This window comes from Bicyclus anynana, chromosome 6 (genome assembly GCF_947172395.1).
Source record: "Bicyclus anynana chromosome 6, ilBicAnyn1.1, whole genome shotgun sequence".
Classification (NCBI taxonomy): Eukaryota; Metazoa; Arthropoda; class Insecta; order Lepidoptera; family Nymphalidae; genus Bicyclus; species Bicyclus anynana.
In genome coordinates this window covers 7,127,257-7,146,689 of record NC_069088.1, presented here as the reverse complement: position 1 = coordinate 7,146,689, position 19,433 = coordinate 7,127,257, and the positions used below count along the sequence as shown (strand labels likewise).

The following is a 19,433-nucleotide window of genomic DNA, read 5'->3' as shown; positions in this document are numbered from 1 at the left end:
GGACCGATTTTAAAAATTCTTTCACCAGTAGAATGCTACGTTATCGGGGAGTGCTATAGGCTATATTTTATATTTCTATCATATATAACTACTGAGATATCGCGGGTTTTCTCTTACAGGTCAGACCGAAAAACTTACTTATTCGCATGCGCTGCCTCAACCATTGCGTATAACTGAAATAAATGTATGGAGGCTTTTTGAACCTTTAAAAGTTCTACAAAAAAGTCCGCGACACCATATATCTATCTTTTATATTTTAGCAGATATAGTACCTTTAGTACGTTAATAAATTATTTAAATTTTAAATTAAGGTTTACGTCATTATTTACACAACTAAACTTAAATCCTTATCAAAATAAATTATTTAATAATCACAAGTATATTATAGAGATAAGATTTGCCCTTTACAGTATGTTAATTAGTTATATAGTTTCGGAGATAATACAAAATTTCTGAAAGTCGCAGAAATGCCGCTATATGACGCCCCGCGGTTTCAATTACGTGGTTCCCGTTCCCGTATGAATATGACGACCAAACATAGCCTATGACACTCGCAAATAATGTAGCTTTCTATTGGTAAAAGAATTTTCCAAATCGGTCCAGTAGATCCAGAGATTACCCCCGACAACCACACAAACTATACCTCTTTATAGTATTAGCATAGAAGTCGCTTGGGAAATTATAGTCTTTTGGTCATTGCACCACGCACAAAAGGCTGGACCAATTTTACTGAGAGTAGGGATAGGATAGAGGTAGGGAAGGGGTAGGATAGAGGTAGGGTAGGGGTAATTTAGGGAAAGTGTAGGGTAGGGTAGGGTAGGGTACGGATAAGGTAGGAGTAGTGTAGGGTAGGGGCAAGGTAGAGGTAGGGGAAGGCTAGGAACGTATAGGGTAGGGGAGGAGTAGGATAGGGGTAGGGTAGGGTAGGGGTAGGGTTCGGGTAGGGTAGGGTTAGGGTAGGGATAAGGTAGGTGTAGGGAAGGGTTAAGGGTAGCGGTAGGGTAGGAGTAAGGTAGGGGTAGGGTAGGGGTAGATTAGGAGTAGGGTAGGATAGGATATGGATAGGTTACGGGTAGGGTTAGGGTAGGGTAAGGTGGGGGGAGGGAAGGGTTAGCGTTAGCGGTAGGGTAGGAGTAAGGTAGGGGTAGGATAGGGTAGGGTAGGGTAGGGTTGGGTAGGTTTACGAGCAGGGTAAGGTAGAGGTAGAGAAGTTTACATCAATTTTTACGCGGACGAAGTCGCGGGCGTCCGCTAGTTGCTTATATACAGAGCAATGTCCTAGAATACATGATGATGGGGGCAGGTTGTTACATCATTTTCATCCGTTACTAATATCCTCATAAAAATTCATTGATCTTTGATTATCGATTAACGTTTTTTAACCCCCGACGCAAAAAGAGGGGCGTTATAAGTCAGTCTGTCTGTGGGACTATAGCTCAAAAACGGATGAAACGATTTCAATTTAGTTTTAATTTTCATCCCGGAAAAGTCAATAGTTCGGTGGCGGTATTAGTTTGGAAATAATTCTGTCTTTGATAGACGTCTTTTTTATTTTGTTCATCCCTTGAGAACTGCAAAATATAAAAATACTAGCGGACGCCCGCGACTTCGTCCGCGTGGAATTCAGTTTTTCACAAATCCTGCAGTAAGTAGTCTATGAGTTAATATAGAGTAAAATCTATTTCCATTCAAAATTACAGCCAAATTCGCTTTAGTAGCCGCAGCGAAAAGGAGGAACAAACATACACACACACTTACACACAAACTTTCGCCTTAATAATATTAGTGTGAAGTGTATAATATTAGTATTAGTGTGAAGTGTATAATATTAGTATTAGCCTTAATAATATTAGTTTTGATAGTTTTTCTTACAATTTAGATAGAGAAATTAATAAAATACTTAGGAGTAAAAACCTAATTCAATTCCACCAATTTCCAAGTGTTCCTTATCGATTATATTTTATTTTTCATTAACTAACGTGTAATCTCAAACTGAGTCTTTTGCCCTGAAGCAAAAATCTTTATCGGTGGCATTTAAAGTAGTTTTTTTTTACTCATGTTTGTGGAAATGCTAATAAGTAGCCAGTGGACAACGTTGTCGACGTCAGCACCTATAATGAAGGTGTACATAATACCAGAACACGAGCCAGCGAGCGGCGTTCGTAATTAAATAAGTAACAAGAGGAAGCTTCACCGCCGCCGCCGCTGCTGAAAAACAAGCCCGCCAACCTAATTACTGGTGACCTTCAATCAGGGCTGCCAATACAACGGTTTTTTTCAACGCGAGTTTACTAAAGCCCTCATTCGCACGAGAGCTTTTTAACGGACATTAAAAAAGCGTTCAATACAACAAATGCATTCCCAAGTATATATGTTCACACAACAGCGTTTTTAAAACACGACGCTTTTTTTCGAGCAGTGTTACATTTTCAATAAAAAGCATTGGAAATACCAGTAGACCTTCAATTAACTTCAAACTATATTTGAGCGCTTTTTTAACGCCCGTTAAATAACTCTTGTGCGAATGAGGGCTTAGCTGATGTTAAATCCTAATGTAGTTCATGATAGAAAATAAGCTACTACTTATTGATATAATGTTAATTTGTTTCTTTGAAAGTGTTAATCTCAGAAACTACTAGTTAAAATTGAAAAAATATGTTTGTGTTAGATGGTCCATTTATCGAGGAAGGTTATAAGCTATATAACTTTATGCTATGCCCAATAAGAGCGAGTATGAAAAATGTGGCTGAAATGGGAAAAATATCAATTTTGAGGGCCTCCGTTGGATGTGCTGTGCTGCGCAAACGGTTGAAGTTACTTCAAAATCATGTATGACGGAAATGTTAACAGCGTATGCCTATCTTTTAAGGTTTACTTTTTTCAAGGGTTTATATGCGGACGAAGTCGCGGGCGTTTTATAATAACTAAATCTTGGCAATTGTTGTATCTACAGGCCGCATCAAAGAACTTTTAAAAAAAATTTCAACCGTGGAAGCGCGTTGCTGTCTATTTTGATTACTGCGTACTGGATACTCATTTGCACCAACTTTTACTTTTGCGGCATTATTTCATGCGAACGGTACAAGGAACGCTAAACCACCCCACTTTATGTCTTTGGACCTCTCGGCAAGGCATTTTTATTTGTGTCAGATTATCTAAGTCAAAATGTTTAAATTTTTAAATAAATAATTGTAAATGACACGGCTCACCACTTTCACGGCTATACCACTAATTTGAAATTTGGTATAGATATAAAATGCACATTGGAGCAGAACATAGGCTGCTTTTTCCCGGAATAATCCACAGACCAAAAAAACAGATTGTACGGGAACAAAGTTGCAAGCGTCCGCTAGTAATTAAATAAATAACATATCTACCTACTAGTATATAAATTTATATTAATCAATAATTTTAATTTATCAAAAAACAATACAAAGAATAAGTTTAAATAAAGATTTGTGCAGGAAACGGATTTCCTATTGCAATACAAAAGCGTCTTCTCATATTTTCTTAGAAGTTATCAACTTGTTGAGGATGTATAAACTATCTAATTAATTTGAAATCGCTATAACGATGTAAGCGCAAAGCTTTTTCCTGCATAAAAGTGTGAACAAAAATAGTATTTTTATCTTAAATATAAAACTTGAGTTTATTTATAGGCACTCTATCTTATTCTGACATAAAATTGTGAAATATATGTCTTAAATAAAGCAGGGCCGTGTAGATAAAAAAAAACAAAAAAACTTTGACATTACGGTTTCTTTCGAGAAAATAGATATAAAACTATTATCAGTTTATGTTGTACTTGGTACTTTGATGCACTTCGTGTTATAAATTAAAAAAAAAATGGACAAGTGCGAGATGTCATTGTAAAAAGTAGGTAATTTATATTACTCTGGTACTCCAGGCTCATAATAGTGGCTATAATTCATATAAGCATTTTTCGTAACATTAAAATAAATATTGCAATGAGTGTACAAATCAACTTCCTTATAATCTGTGTAACACTGGTATTTTGGAGCTTTCGCGTTAGAGCGCGCGCACAATAAATTTGCGCGTGGCCAAAATCGGAACTAATAAATCTTGTCTATCTCTATCTATCTCTTAGCGGGTAAAAGAGATCACGCGCACTCTACAACACTCTACCGGTTCAGTCTAGACACTGTAGCCGTATGAAAGATATTTTTTAAATATTTTAATAGTGGCAACCCTAACAGAGGGGCACTTGTTTCAGGGGCTAATTTGTTTGCAGTAGAAGACATGAGGCGGCCCAATTAGCGCGACGTCACCAGTGTTTCATGCTATTTGCCAATGACAGCACTGCATTGCACGTCATTTCAGGTTATGTACCTACTCGTACTTGTAAATGTAGATAAACATTAAATTCATAATAATATAATAATACAATTTTATTTGCACAGGTGACTCTGGTCTTTAAATGACAATGATAATAGCAAAAATATTATTATCTACCTAAGTTGCATTTATTGCGCTAAGTAATCTATACTAATATTATAAAGCTGAAGAGTTTGTTTGTTTGATTGAACGCGCTAATCTCAGGAACTTCTGGTCCGATTTGAAAAATTCTTTCAGTGTTATATAGCCCATTTATCGAGGAAGGTTATAGGCTATATATTATCCCCGTATTTCTACGGGAACGGGAACCCCGCGAGTGAAACCGCGCGGCGTCAGCTAATGTTGTATATTTTACTACCACTACCCAATGATGTTAAATACTGTTAGATTTGTTACTAGATCATGAAAAATGAGGCGCTCAAAAGAGGAAATTTCCACATCTCAATGTTAGATGTGGTCAACAACGAACGTCTTACCTGGTGGTAAGCGATGATACAGTCTAAGATGGAAGCGGACTAACTTGATAGGAGGCGGATGAAAATCCACACACCTTTCGGTTTCTACACATCGTACCGGAACGCTAAATAGCTTGGCGGTACGTCTTTGCCGGTGGGGTGGTAACTAGCCACGGGCAAAGCCTCCCATCAGCTAAAACACGACTACAATACTTATGGCGTATTACAGTGGCGTGCACTGCTAAGATGCAAAATGCACCGCCTACTCATACGAACCTATATTGGAGGAGTTTTCCATTTTGTATGATTTGTATACATAGTGCCTAACTGCCTACCCTAGTTTAAGACTCTGTGCACACTACTTTAGGTATATACTCGTAATAACGCTTTATTTAATGAGGCGTTACGCTTTATATCTTTATTACGATGTGAATTATTGGTAATTTATTTTATTATTTTAATTAATTAGTTGAGTATAAAATTATCGGTCAAATAGGAGGCAGCAACAACATTAGGAGGCGTTCATACATAAAGTCAATCGGCGACTTTGAGTTACTGTCGCTCAGTGTAGAAGAGTCCATAGAAATATTTTTAATTTTGAAAGATATTTGACTGTAGAGATACATATTATATGTTTACAAAATACATATTATATGTTTATATATTGAGCCGTGATAGACATGTGGATATGACCTCTGCCTTCGATTAGGAGGCAGTAGGTTCAAATCCTGTATGCACCTCCAAAATTTTCAGTTATGTGCATTTTAAAAAATTGAATAGGTAACACGTGTCTAGAAAAAACATGAGGAAACCTGCATACTTGAGAATTTTCTTAATTCTTTACGTGTGTGAAGTCTGTCAATCTGCATTGGGCCAGCGTGGTGGAATTTTAGCTTAACCCCCTTCATTCGAGAGAGTAGACTCGTTCTCAACAGTGAGCGGAATATGATTTGTTAACAGTGATTATGAATACACTTCAGTATAACAGTATACAAGAGTAAACTTGAAGCCTCACTTATAAAATGATATTGTAACAACTCGTCAATCGGATTATTATTATCAAAATTATATTTTAAGCGACTGAATAAAATTGAATAATCCTAACAGTAATTAATATTAGACGCGGCCATAGCAATGGACCAATCAGCGTTGATTAATTTGTACTAACAGGCTCGTTAATTAAACCAGCTTTATTAATTAGCCCAAATGAATTAATGGATGTGCAGCGTATCCTGTGTTTTGTAAGGCTGTAACCGAATTTCGGGAATTGTATTTTAATAATCCTGAAAATTTTGTGTTTCAAACACACGGTATAATTATCTATCTGTCATCTGCTATTGTAGTAGATACGAGTAACAAACGCACTAGTTGTCTCTATGAGGGATCGAAAAATAATAATCTACGAGAAAAAGAAAATCAGTTTAAAAGAAAACCGACCATTATGGGCCGGTTACAGAAATAATATAGGTAAATGACGGAAAATCCTTTATTTCACATTTATAATAAATGAAAATCAACAAAAATAATTAAAATTCCCATTTGTTGATGTGATTTGTTTGATGTGTTGATTTATTTTTCAATGAGTGTCTTCTGTTGAAATCCTGCATTTTATTAAGTAAATAATTCCCATAAATTTTGATTTAAAATTAATTTTATTAAATAACACTAATTTAGACATTGTTTTTGGTCATTCATCAAATTTAGCCCAGAAATTAAAAATGGTCTTCTTTTATTTGTTGTCTTAATTAACTTTATTTGTGTGTTGAACATGAATATCCAAATGACATTTTTTTAGATAAATATTTATGTATCACATAATTTAAATAAATAAATATACAAGTAAGTACACGTCGTGAACGTAACATATTATATTAAACAAAGACAGCAAGCTAATTCGTTATAAACAGTCATTATCGTCCAGATAAGCAATAAAATGTTGTCCCTTAATTGCGCTCGGTAATTATAAGAAGAGAACCGTGTTTATAATTAAAACGAATGAAGCATTGCTACACTCCTCTTAGGTCTAGTGACGTAGTGTAGGAGCTGGTAGCAAGAGTTTCCATTTACTTTATTAAACATACTGTTATAATATTTCTTACTGTAAAACTTGTACTGTACTATAAAATTTGCACTATAATAATTCTTACAGTAAAAATTGATATTAGCTGCATAAATAGTATAATTTATTTAACCAGAATTCCATCAACTAAAATAAATATTAATAATATATATGTGTTATTACAATGCGCAATGAATGTAATGGTAATTAATTATTTGATAAATACATAATTCAAAAGGTTTGAGTCATCTCAAAAATAAAAATAATTGGTTAAAGTATGATATTATTTGGAAAATTTACCCCTTTCTAAACAAAACATGTTAATGAAAATCGGAAACCTAACTAAACTAAAAAAAACTAAAATTTGTACATTTATCAGAAACTTAAATTCGGTATTTACTTTTTATTTAGGTTATACTTTATAGGAACAAGCAGATGTTATGTAGAAACCACGAGACAATAAAAAACCTATTACTGTGTAGAAAATCGCCTATAACAGAACAATACCCATAGGGTACGGGCGACAACACGTCCTGCACCATGCTGTCCCTCGCCTATCAACCTGCGACAGGTAAATCGTCTATAATTTCACCAACAACCCTACCCTTAAAACTTTTAAACCGAACACCATTCCACTTGGTGGCAGAAATATGGCGACAGTACTTCTTTAGACGAGCTGTATTATAAATAGAGTTATTACTATTATAATAGACTAGCAAACGCCCCGCACCCGCGTAGTTCCCGTTCCCATGAGAATACGGGGGCAAAATATAGCCTAGCCTATTGGTAAAATAATTTTCAAAATCGGTGCAGTAGATCCCTACAATACCACAAACTTTACCTCTTATAATATTAATATAGATTTTACTATATTATAGTAGGAAAAGATGAAATCATTTTTGTATTCATACTACAAGAAATTTGGCTGTGGTCTCTAAGCCTAAGTCTACACTCCTCTTTGGTCTAGTGATGTAGCTAATGAGCCACTTGCTAATTAGAGAAGGAACAAGCGGATACGCCATTCTAATTGGCTTTTGGGACCAAGTCGCGCAACCAAGTTGTAAATTGAAAAGACTTTTAAAACATCTTCTACATTATTTTTGCTGTCTAATGACTATCGTGTTCGTTGCTTTTAGCAATTTGCTGTTTAATTATAGGGACACAAAAACTGCTTTATTAGCTATAATGGCTTGTTTTGAAACTGCTTACTGATTTCAATTAAGAACGATAAGAAGAAGAAATACGATATGGTACAGAATTTTCATGTAGGTAAGTTGTTTTTATAGTAACTAGTTGCATGATTTAGGAAAACGAATGTATATATTAAGTACTTACCTATTATAGTATTAAAATTAAGGCACTAATTTTTAGAAAATGATGTTTATTTGCACAGTTATTATGTCAAATATATTTATATTCCGCAAATTAAAGTATGGCTTAAACCATACTTAAGTATAATATTTTTTATTTAACTTTTTTACAACTTAAGTAATATGGGTAAATAAAACTAATTTGTAAGATTATAAATTAGAATTATCGCACAATTATCGCAAATTCTCGTAATACTTACATACCTAATTCATGTATTTTTTCATATCCTTATAATAAATAAGAACCGAGGCAGATAAATATTACCGCATCTACATTTTTCTTGCTCCTTGTGGCTACAGCTATTCTCAATATTATTCATTAGCAAAGATATACGATACTACTCCAATTAAGGATATTACATTTTCTTTTATATTATCTTATACGTCTAGCGAAGTGCTTTTTATGATTAATTTATACCTATTAATTAACCAATGACAAATTATTTTGTGAAATAATAAATAAGTATTTCTTTAACTTAAAAAAAATAAGAGAGTTGATTGTTAACCTTTCAAAATTCCCCTAAGCAATTATGTTTATAGGCGTAGCGAAAAGTGAATGAGCTAATTACACACAATTGCTATTAATTTCCCGCAAATTTTTTAATAGTTTTTCAAAGACTACAAGCCAGTGTAGAGATCATTAAGCGGACTCTTCAAAGCTGTCGCCGCATTACACTAATTGACGCAATTAGAGGGATTGCCGAACGGAAATAAAAGTCGGCTCACCTTCATGAAACGCCGGTCCCGCCAATTAGCCTAGCTCGTAATTAGGCTCTTCAGTGCAACCGCTGCGTTGATCAGTCTCTTACCACTTAGAAAAACTCACAACACAATTAAATCGTGTTCAAATTTCGAGAGTCTAAACTCAATAGTTTGTCACCGCACCGAAAAGTTTTTTCGCGATCGTGTTTATTCAAACACGCCGTACGTCGAGACGTGTTTACGCCACCGCGGTCGGGGAGCGAATGAGCCAGGAGCTGAGTGAAGCTAGGCGGGGAGTGAATAGTGATGCCCTTCCTTTTCTCGTACGAAAGCTTCACCATTGCGGAGCTTTTCGCACAAAGCTGTAAACGCAGATACGACGTTCTACCCCTGAAGTGACGCTTAACGCCGTAAGTGGGCAGATTGCGCGGTATTGCATTTAGGCCTAAATAAAAACGATACTGAATCGAATTATACTCGGACGATGCATTCGCAGGTTATTTTATGGTCTAGGAGTTATAAGTAACTTTATATTTTCTATCATTATTAATTTTATATTTACAAGTTCTCAACTGGCTAACAATAGTAATTAATTATGTTAGTAGAATACGTTATAAAGTAAAATTAATTGTGATTAAATTCATTTTGTGTACAAAATCTAGTTGACGTTTATTTTCATTATATTTTGTTAAAAGCTTTTTGAAGAAACTTCAACTAAAAAAAAGTAATTTTACATTGTCGAAAGGGCTAACTTTAGAAAATAATGCCAAGCGAAATATCGAAATATTTTTACATTTAAATATTAAGTAAAACTTTAAATTTATAAAAATAAATGTAGAAGTGCTTTAAAACTATCAATTATTGCTTAAACATAATTATACATACTCAATTCGTGCAATACTGCTTTAATATTACAATAAAATAACCAAAGTATAGGTACAGATTTATATTCTAGATATTAATTTTATACTTACATTACTAATAATAATAATTTAGATATTTACAGCGGTTTGCACGCTTGCATTCTATTTTGTACCTTTTGGGAATAGAAAGCTTTTCCTAAATTAAAGATACCCTACCCTATAAAAATGTGTACCTAAGCAACATTTCATTAAGAGCGGTTATGTAAATAAAACGTGAAAGCGTTACTCTAACAAACAAACAATCTTACTTTACTATATTTAGCATTTATAATATTATTAAATATATTACATAGAAAATAATTTAATTTTAATTTTGTAATACATCAGAAACGTGAAAATTTTAGCTTACAAACAAAAATGAATTTCCACGCAATTTTCTTTTGTTTACCATTCAGTTTGGTGAACTACCATCCTACAGCAACACAAATTACGATCCTATTGTACAAGTGAATGCAAGAAAACATTCATCATTGATAAAACTAGCCGGCGACACCTCACTCGATGCATTGTGTGCGGCATAGGGACATCCCTAGCGTTATATTACCGGTAACTGAGTCGGACTATTTAGCCGACGGCAACCGCTATACTGTATAATGTGAACATACCTTTATTTTTTGAATTTTGACGAAAGTAGATTAACGTAATAAAACTATGATTAGTTTATTATTTATTCATTACTAGCGGACGCCCGCGATTTCGTTTACGTGGTTTCAGTTTTTCACAAATCCCGCGGGAACCATGGAATTTTCCGGGATAAAAAGTAGCCATGTGCTTACTCTAGAGTAAAATCTATTTCCATTCCAAATTTCAGCCAAATCGCTCAAGTAACCGCAGCGTACAAGTAACAAATATACTTACACACACAAACTGTCGCCTTTATAATATTAGTGTGGTCATTTACATTAAGGTACATTATAAAATTAAACATAACCAATGTGCAACATAAACCATTAGGTTACTTTTATCTTTGGTCCTGGCTAGCTAATTCGGTTACCAAAAATGACGTACAGGGTAGGAATGACTCCCGGAGTCCGGGGTTAGGTCATCATAAAAAGTATAGCCTGGAGTTGGATAGAAGATAGTGTTGCCACTTTCAATCTAAAAATGCTTTAATCAAAAATATTCTGTTTCCGAGGTATAATAAAAGTAACTTTAATAAAGGTAATTTTGTGACAATAACGCAAGCGGATCCGTGGTCAATAGCTAAGCTACAAAATAATTATTTTTTATTTTTTAAGTAAAATCACCAGTCTACAAACTAACATCATCCCTAAAAATGCATTTTAGTAGCGAAAATTAAACGTACAATTTATATTGTTCATCTCAATCGAATCAAACGATGGAATATAAGTGTAAGTAAATGGAAATTCATGTATTTCATGTAGGCTTAGTTTAGCAGCACACAAAAAAACCACGGACACACACATACATACGGAGTCGAATACAGAACCTTGTTTTCTTAAGTCGTTCAAAAATAGTATAAATCTCAGACACTTGAGATGCTCAGTGACAATGAGGCATTGTGTTTAGGATTAAATGTAAAAAAACGTGTCATGCAAGAGCCGTGCATAGATACCCTTTGTATAAGCAACTCCCGTCTTGTTATCCATCTTTCCATACTTACTCGTACTCTGTATTGAATCAATTAGGACACAATAAAAAGGGTTCCATAAAAGATGATATATTACCAAACACCACAATACTTTTAATTAATATCTCAAGCAATATCAAAACCGGCTGCACGTAATAAAATTTATAACTTCAGTTTTGTGGGTGCATAATAAAATTAGGTTTAGTTACCTTTGATATTTTAAGGGCTTTAATTTTATATCCATTAAATTGTTCACAAATCCTTTTTTATTAAATTTTTAACTAAGCATAAAAGCTTAATCAACTTAACAACATCCTCAATGAGAACGACACTTCGCAATCTTCAATTGATGAAGATTCAAGACTGTTGAGTCAGCAAATTCTGAGGATTATAAATAGGATATTTGGCTGGAGGCTTCGGCAGTGGCTAGTTATCACCCTAGCGATAAAGACGTACCGCTAACCGATTTAGCGTTACGTTACGATGTATGTAGAAACTGAAAGGAGTGTGGATTTTCATCCTCCTCCTAACAAGTTAGCCAGCTTTCATCTTAGATTGGATCATCACTTACCATCAGGTGCGATTGTAATCAAGGGCTAACTTGTAAAGCATAAAAACGGACCTCGTGACGCAACTTAGGCTTACTAACTTAGATTTACTTCTATCTCTCAATTAATATGATTCTATAGAAAGAGAAAGATCGAGTTGAATTCAATACTCACACTTGCGAATTATACAAAACATCGTTCAAGATGTTCCTTGTACCAAGGAAACACATGAGTAGGCACGTAGAGGTCGTAGTTTGTTTATTTGTTTGTTACGCTATCAAGCTTTCTATGCAACTAAAACTTTTTCTCATTCTCAGGAGTAGGTACCTACTAAAAAAACTATCTCGGACCGAGGCGCTTTTGGAACCCTCGTAAGTTTAATTTTAAGTTTTCGACTTTAACTACCACCATTAAATAATGACTTTTCAAAAGTGCTTGTAAACTAACTGTGAAATAAATGAAATTTGAATTTTAGTTTTATTAAAATATCAGTAGGTACCTTTTATCTAGAAAAAAATACTGTTCTCATTACTGTTTGATGCCGCGTATAATGGTTAGTAACATAAATTGTACTACTCTTTTTTAATAAATTGAATATCAGAGTGAACACATTGACCTTACAATTATGGGCAATTGTAATAAATATAAACACAATATAATTGTATAGAATCAAACAGTGGTATTTGATTTGCTATTAGGCAGAGTAGAATAGATCAATTTAAACGTGCGCGGCATGAATACGCAAAATTCCTAAATAAATCGGAAGGAACGCCTTTGCTCCTGTACCAATTTGCAATCCATTCAGTACAACCCCGCCGAAAATTAAGGTTGTGAGTAATACACGGTCACTTTTTTATCGTTAAAAGATACTTCATTATTCAATGTGCGAAATATAAAAAAACAAAAAACGCACTCTATGCTATTTTTGCTCCACACTCACAGAAACATACAGAAAATTTTCTTTTAATTATTATTTAGTTACATTAGAGGTAGCCTTTTTTGTTTTAATGACTGCAGGATTAGGCACTGGATTCAGGATGAATTCATTTACGGTGAGAGCAATGCCACTGCAACATCAGAAATGTGTTTAAAAAAAATTGGGTCCATCTCACGTTGCCCTCTAAACAAAAGAATACAAATCGATCCTACTAATTTTGCTGAAATTAGTGTACATACGAGGACCTACAGGAAAAACCAAAGATAACTCGCCACTCTTCTCATTTTCGGAAGTCGTTTAATTAATTAATCTATTAGAATAGCCTCGATATCTTCGTGGTAAAGAGGCCAGACTCTTCACCGAGCGGTGGTGGTGGTGGTGATGGTTCGATCCCTACTCAAGGTCTATGTCGTACCCAATCTTCCGACTACTCGGAGTAGTACGGGAATATTGGTAACTTCTTCTTCTTTCTTTTTTTTCTCGGGTGTTTATTAGAAGCGATTTGGCTGAAATTTGGAATGTAAATAGATTTTACTCTGGATCAACACATAGGCTAGTTTTTATCCCGGAAAAATCCATAGTTCCCGCGGGATTTGTGAAATACTGAATTCCACGCGGACGAAGTCACGGGCGTCTACTAGTATCTAATATTATTACTCCCTAATAAATAATTAGTATTACTAAGGTACGTGTAACGTCTGTCTTGTAAACGTGACGTGAGACACGAAAGCGCGTCGTGTAGATACTCGTATGTTCTATCGATAAATCATACGGACATCCCTAGTACACGTAACCCGAAGCGCGCCACATTGACGCGTATTTCTATACTCGATTAATTTATTGCCATGTAACTCGAAACATACAAATTATTATTTTTTTGCTTACAAATCTTTATTGCTGACAATTTACAAGTTTTTGTTTAAAATTTATGTCAGCTGAATTCAATTAAGATAATAAGTATATCTACTTCGAACTTATTCTTAATTAATTAATTAGATATGTGTATTTAACTAAAACTAGATCATTTTAAGTACAGACAATTATTAATTCTAACTCAAGTTACGATTTTAATTATCTATACAGGGTAGGGTAGGGTAGGGTAGGGTAGGGTAGGGGTAGGGTAGTGGTAGTTGAAAGTTTACATCGAGTTTCACGCGGACGATATCGCGGGCGTTCACTAGTAATATTATAAAGGTCTTATACATAGAAGTAATAATACCTAAAAGACTCATTCGTCGAATATAAAACCTATATATACCATTTTGGAAATCAGTTAAAAAGTAGCTAACTATGTAGTATGTACATCAATCTAAAAAGGACTAGCTCTTTATAAAGGTTTAAGAAGCTATTCTTTAAAAAAGGCGTTTCCGAGTTAGATTTCATTGAATTCGACTTAAGCCAATTAATCACTCTTATCGGGTTTTTTCACGGGACGGCTGGCCGGCGGGTATTGTGGGGTAAGCGGCTCCATTGTCGGCCGCTTTGCGCCTTTGTCGGGGCCCATTGTGCTGCAAACTGATGGTGTCCGCGACCACGCGCTGCAAGTTCACGATTAGTCTTCTAGGATTTAGTTTATTGTGAAGTAGAGATTCTTTTATATAATTAAAAGTAATGTATAGAAATAGATGACTTATTTGACAAGCAGATGGACAAGAAGACAACTTTTTCAACCCCCGACGCAAAAAGTTATAGGTTTGACGTGTCTGTCTGTCTGTCTATGGCACTATAGCTCCCGAACGGATAAAGCGATTAAAAAGTTTGTTTTGTATGAAAGGTGACTTATGTGCGAGTTCTTAGACATGTTTAATGAAAATTGGTTGAGCCGTTTAAAAGTTCTGGGGGTTGAAAGTGGGGAAGAATAACCGAATGTCTGCATATATACTCGAGTGGGGTGTCAAATGAAAGCGCACTGAAAGAGAATATTGATGACTTCATCGAGAGTGTAATTAATAATTTTATGACCTTCGGGGGTTTATTCAAAGCATGCGGGTCACCTGATGTTATGTAAGCACAGAGGTACCGGTAATTTTATGATATACTAGCCGCCGTCACGCGGTTTCACCCGCGATAAAATATAGCCTATGACAATCACAAATAACGTGGTAATTATCAAAATTGGTTCAGTAGATCCAGAAATTACCCCTACAATACGATCAACTTTACAACTTTGTAATATTAGTACAGATGTACTATAATTGAACAACTGATCTGGACTTTGTAAGCCTGCTATCCAAAGATTTTATACTATGGATTTAATGGCCGCTAATTGTTTTAATTTAATTTAATTTAATCGCATATCGACGAAAGTTATTTAAAAAAAAATATTATATTGTCGAGTTGTGTGTTCAGGAAGTGTAAAAACTATGTAAACATAAATATATAATGTAAGTAAACACAAAATTGTACATGGGTGTGGGTTTTTGTAAGCACGTAACATAATATCTAATAGTATGAAATCTTTACTGCTTCCAAAGACACCATAGTCAAAACTCCTTCCTATGGTAGGAACAAGACCAGACAAACTTTCAGCGTTAAATTGAGGTAAGTGTGACTATCGCAGGCCCACTAAATATAGATTAGCCACGTCCATTTCAATATTTTATTTTCACAGATTTTAGTGTTTATTTATTGCTCCAAATGCGCAATTTGACCTACAAAAATAATTATTCATTTGCAAAAATTAAACTTGCTCAAATCGAATTATGCGTAACATTTATCTTATTGCGTAAGAATTGTTTTGAGGGGGAAAAAAGCAAGGCCGGTGACAAATTATTGTGGCGTGAAATTGTCAACCTCGATTTTGAAATTATTAACTAAATCACAAAGAGCTATTCTTACAATTTCATATGCTGCAGAATGTAAATAGAAATTCTCCCAAGATTTTATAGTTTTTTTATCATCATCATTATTAGCCGATGTACGTCCACTGCTGGACATAGGCCTCTTGCATGGACTTCCAAAGAAAACGGTCTCGAGCCGCCAGCATCCAGCGGCTCCCAGCAACCCGCTTAATGACTTCGGTCCACCTAGTGGACGGTCGACCAACACTGCGATTTCCGGTGCGGAGTTTTTTTATAGAGAAATTAATTGAAGAAAATTGGGATGCAAAGGCCTTATTACTGCTTAAGCAGTTTGCTTAAAACGAATCTAATTAACGATGAAGGACAATACAATGGCCAAATTGCATACCTGACAAATATCCATGACTTTCTCAGGGGGGTTTATCCCTTTTCTTTCTGATAACAGAGTTGTGTTCAGAAGAGATAGCCAATAGGTTGATTTTGTGTTAAACAATGTGTAGAAATGTTCATTATAAATGTTTGTACAATAGATAGAATAAGGAAAAAAACGCAATATTATACCTACTTAATACATTTTTCGTACTTATAAGTTTCGTACTTAATTATACTTTAAAGTTTAAGTATAATAGGCATGTGATCTGAAATATAATGTACAAAAAAATAACAAAATATTTCCACAAGTTATACTTTCTACAGTCTTCTGTAATCTTATCTTTTAATTTTTCATAAAAAATTCCATGCTCTCTTTTGATGTAGTAATTAGGTTATACTTTATTTAATATATTTTACCTTACTCCGAACACTAAACCCTAATGGTTAAACTGCGCAATACAAATATTATTAACTGAATAATATAATCTTTGAAATGCAAATCATTAGTCACAGGCAACCACAAAAACCACCACGGCCATCGTAGTCTCGTTTAAAACATTCTATGCTTATTTAGGTACTATATTTATTTTCCTAAATTTTTCTATCACACTAATATTATAAAGGCGTAAGTTTGTAAGTGTATAAAACATATTAACCTCCTCATTTGCGCTGCGGCTACTGAATCGATATGGATGTAATGTGGAATGAAACTAGTTTTAACTCTGGGGTAACACGTAGGCTACCTTTATCCCGGAAATATATGTGGTTGGTTGAAAAACTGAATTCCACGGGGGTGACATTCTTCCTTAACCCTACCCTACCCTACTCCTACTGTACCCTACTGTAACGCTGCTCCTACGCTACTTCTACCCTACGCCTAGCGTAGCCCTCCCCTACTCTACTCCTACCCTACCCTACCCCTACTCTAACTCTACCCTAACCTCTAAAAAAATTTCCTTAAGAACCATCCTCGTGCTTCAAGGTGTATTCTAAGAAAATAATTAGCGAGATCGACTCAGCCGTTCTCGAGATTTGCGCTTAGCAACACATTTAGTCATTCATTTTTATATTAGTTATAGATAGATAGTTCTGTAAAAGTGCACAAGTGAAATGGAGGTTGAACAAGAGTGTTTTAAGTGATTCATTCAATTTTCTCGGAGGAGTCCATCAGAAGTCTTGGTAAGGATGCCTTCGCCTTACTAAAGCATGACATGACTTGAGTCGGACCGACTTACGGACAACGACGGACGATTGACTTTACTGACCACTTTCGCCATTATTAAATTATTACTTGAGGACTGGCTTTAAATAGGCACAAACTACGGAGTCATAGTGAAAAATAATCTTTTGATAAAAAACATTCAACAATTTCAACTTCAGGCTCAACGACTCAGGGTGCTCGAGCCTAAACAAATCACGACTCTATACTTTTTGTGACTAATATTACAATAAACACCGAAATTAGATTTACTCTATTCTTGCTAAATTCATTATCTTTTAAATAAATGTTCTTGTTCTAATTTCTATCGACCTCGTTTTTTGCATCAGATTTTTTGTTTAATTAACAACTTACTTTTGTCGCCTTGCAAAGTGTAATGATGTTGTTTACAGATATGTTTTAAAGATGGCCGTGATAATGTTTTCACCTGCTGCGAATTTGGTGTCGTTATTAGGTGCGGAAGGTTTGGCAGAGATCGAATGGTTGTGATACGGTCGGCTACTGTTTGTAATTAATTAATGATATTGCTGCAGAGAAGTGTTGCGTTGTGTTGTCCTTTGGTTGTAGCCTGTGCGAATGGCGAATATAGATTATGAGATCCTGGATCGAGCCCTAGGGCGGCTTATGAAATATTAGGATTATCTTCTTCTAACAAATCTCCCGAAATGAACCGTGATAGCTCAGTGGATATGACCTTTGCCTCCATGCATGCATGCATCTCCAACTTTTCAGTTGTGTGCATTTTAAGAAATTAAATATCACGTGTCTCAAACGGTGAAGGAAAACATCGTGAGGAAACCTGCACACCAGAGAATTATCTTAATTCTCTGCGTGTGTGAATTCTGCCAATCCGCATTGGCGTGCGTGGTGGACTATTGGCCTAACCCCTCTCATTCTGAGAGGAGACTTGAGCTCAGCAGTGAGCCGAAAATGAGTTGATAGTAAGTAAAAAAATAACAAAACTCATATGAGGAGAGGTAAGAAAAAATATATCATTGCTTCTAAACAGAAGGTATTGGACTGGCATAAAAGCAGTTGGAAAACAATTCCATCTATCTGTGGAGATGGAGGAATATAAAAACTGATTACCGTCCTGCAGTAATGAGAAGACACTTGAAGAAGACTTATTGTCTTTATAATATTCATATTTATATGTTAAGCCTATAATTATACCGAAATTCACTTAATACGACGGTGCCATATCCGGGGAAATTTAAAGTCCAGAATTTTGCAAAATCTTATAACATTGGGATTATATTTTTGTACGTACTGTACTTACACTTATCTGTTATTAACTTAATCAGAGGCTAACTCTACTCAGATTACATAACAATTTACCTATAAGTAGGTACAACTAAAACACGCAAAATGCCCGTTTTTGAGTCAGTTATTAATAAACACACCTCTTCATTCTCGAAGATATAATTAAAGCAGCAAATTTGAATCAACTTAATTGTTCGTCAGGAGCCGTGTTATTATAACAACTGGAGTAAACAAAATTTAAATAAGTAAAGCGAAGTCGGCAGGCTGGCCCGCTTACATGCCATCATTTGCTTATTACGAGGGCTGCGTCGCTTCTCAGATTTTAAGATAAACGATAAATTATTCACCTAACGAAAACTGAGCTGAGTTTCAACGTCGAAAGCATCAGCGTGCATTTGCTTAATAAGTTAAAACGTGCTTTGCTGATTGAAATTAAAATTGTAAAAACCCACTGTCAACTAATTTTGACGGCCTCTGCGGCGCAGTATGCGCGGTGGATTTACAAGGCCGAGGTCTTGGTTTCGATTGAGGTTTTCTTAACCAGGTCTGGCTGGTGGGAGGGTTCGGCCGTGGCTGGTTACCGGCAAAGACATATCGCCAAGCGCGATTGAGCGTTTCCTGTACGATGTCGTTTTGAAAGCGAAATAGGTGTGGATTTTTATCCTACGCCTAACAAGTAGGCCCGTCTTAGATTGCATCATCACTTAACATCAGGTGAGATTGCAGTCAAAGGCTAACTTGTACTTAGAGAATAAAAAATGTCAATTAATATATACTTAACTAAAGGTAGTTAATTATTCCTTATAATGAATAATCCCCATGTAAAGGGAGAGGTTG

At 35.1% G+C, this 19,433-nt stretch overlaps 1 protein-coding gene across 1 annotated transcript in view; it reads right to left on the bottom strand.

Moving 5' to 3' along the window:
- LOC112050311 (LIM domain only protein 3) overlaps positions 1–9,215 on the bottom strand; it is an 89,498-nt gene extending 80,283 nt beyond the window's left edge. The window contains exon 1 of the mRNA XM_024088554.2: positions 8,967–9,215. Within this exon, the coding sequence (XP_023944322.2) occupies positions 8,967–8,972 (6 nt within the window). The 5' untranslated portion in view covers positions 8,973–9,215. The remainder of the gene's footprint in view (positions 1–8,966) is intronic.
- Positions 9,216–19,433: the final 10,218 nt, after the last annotated feature.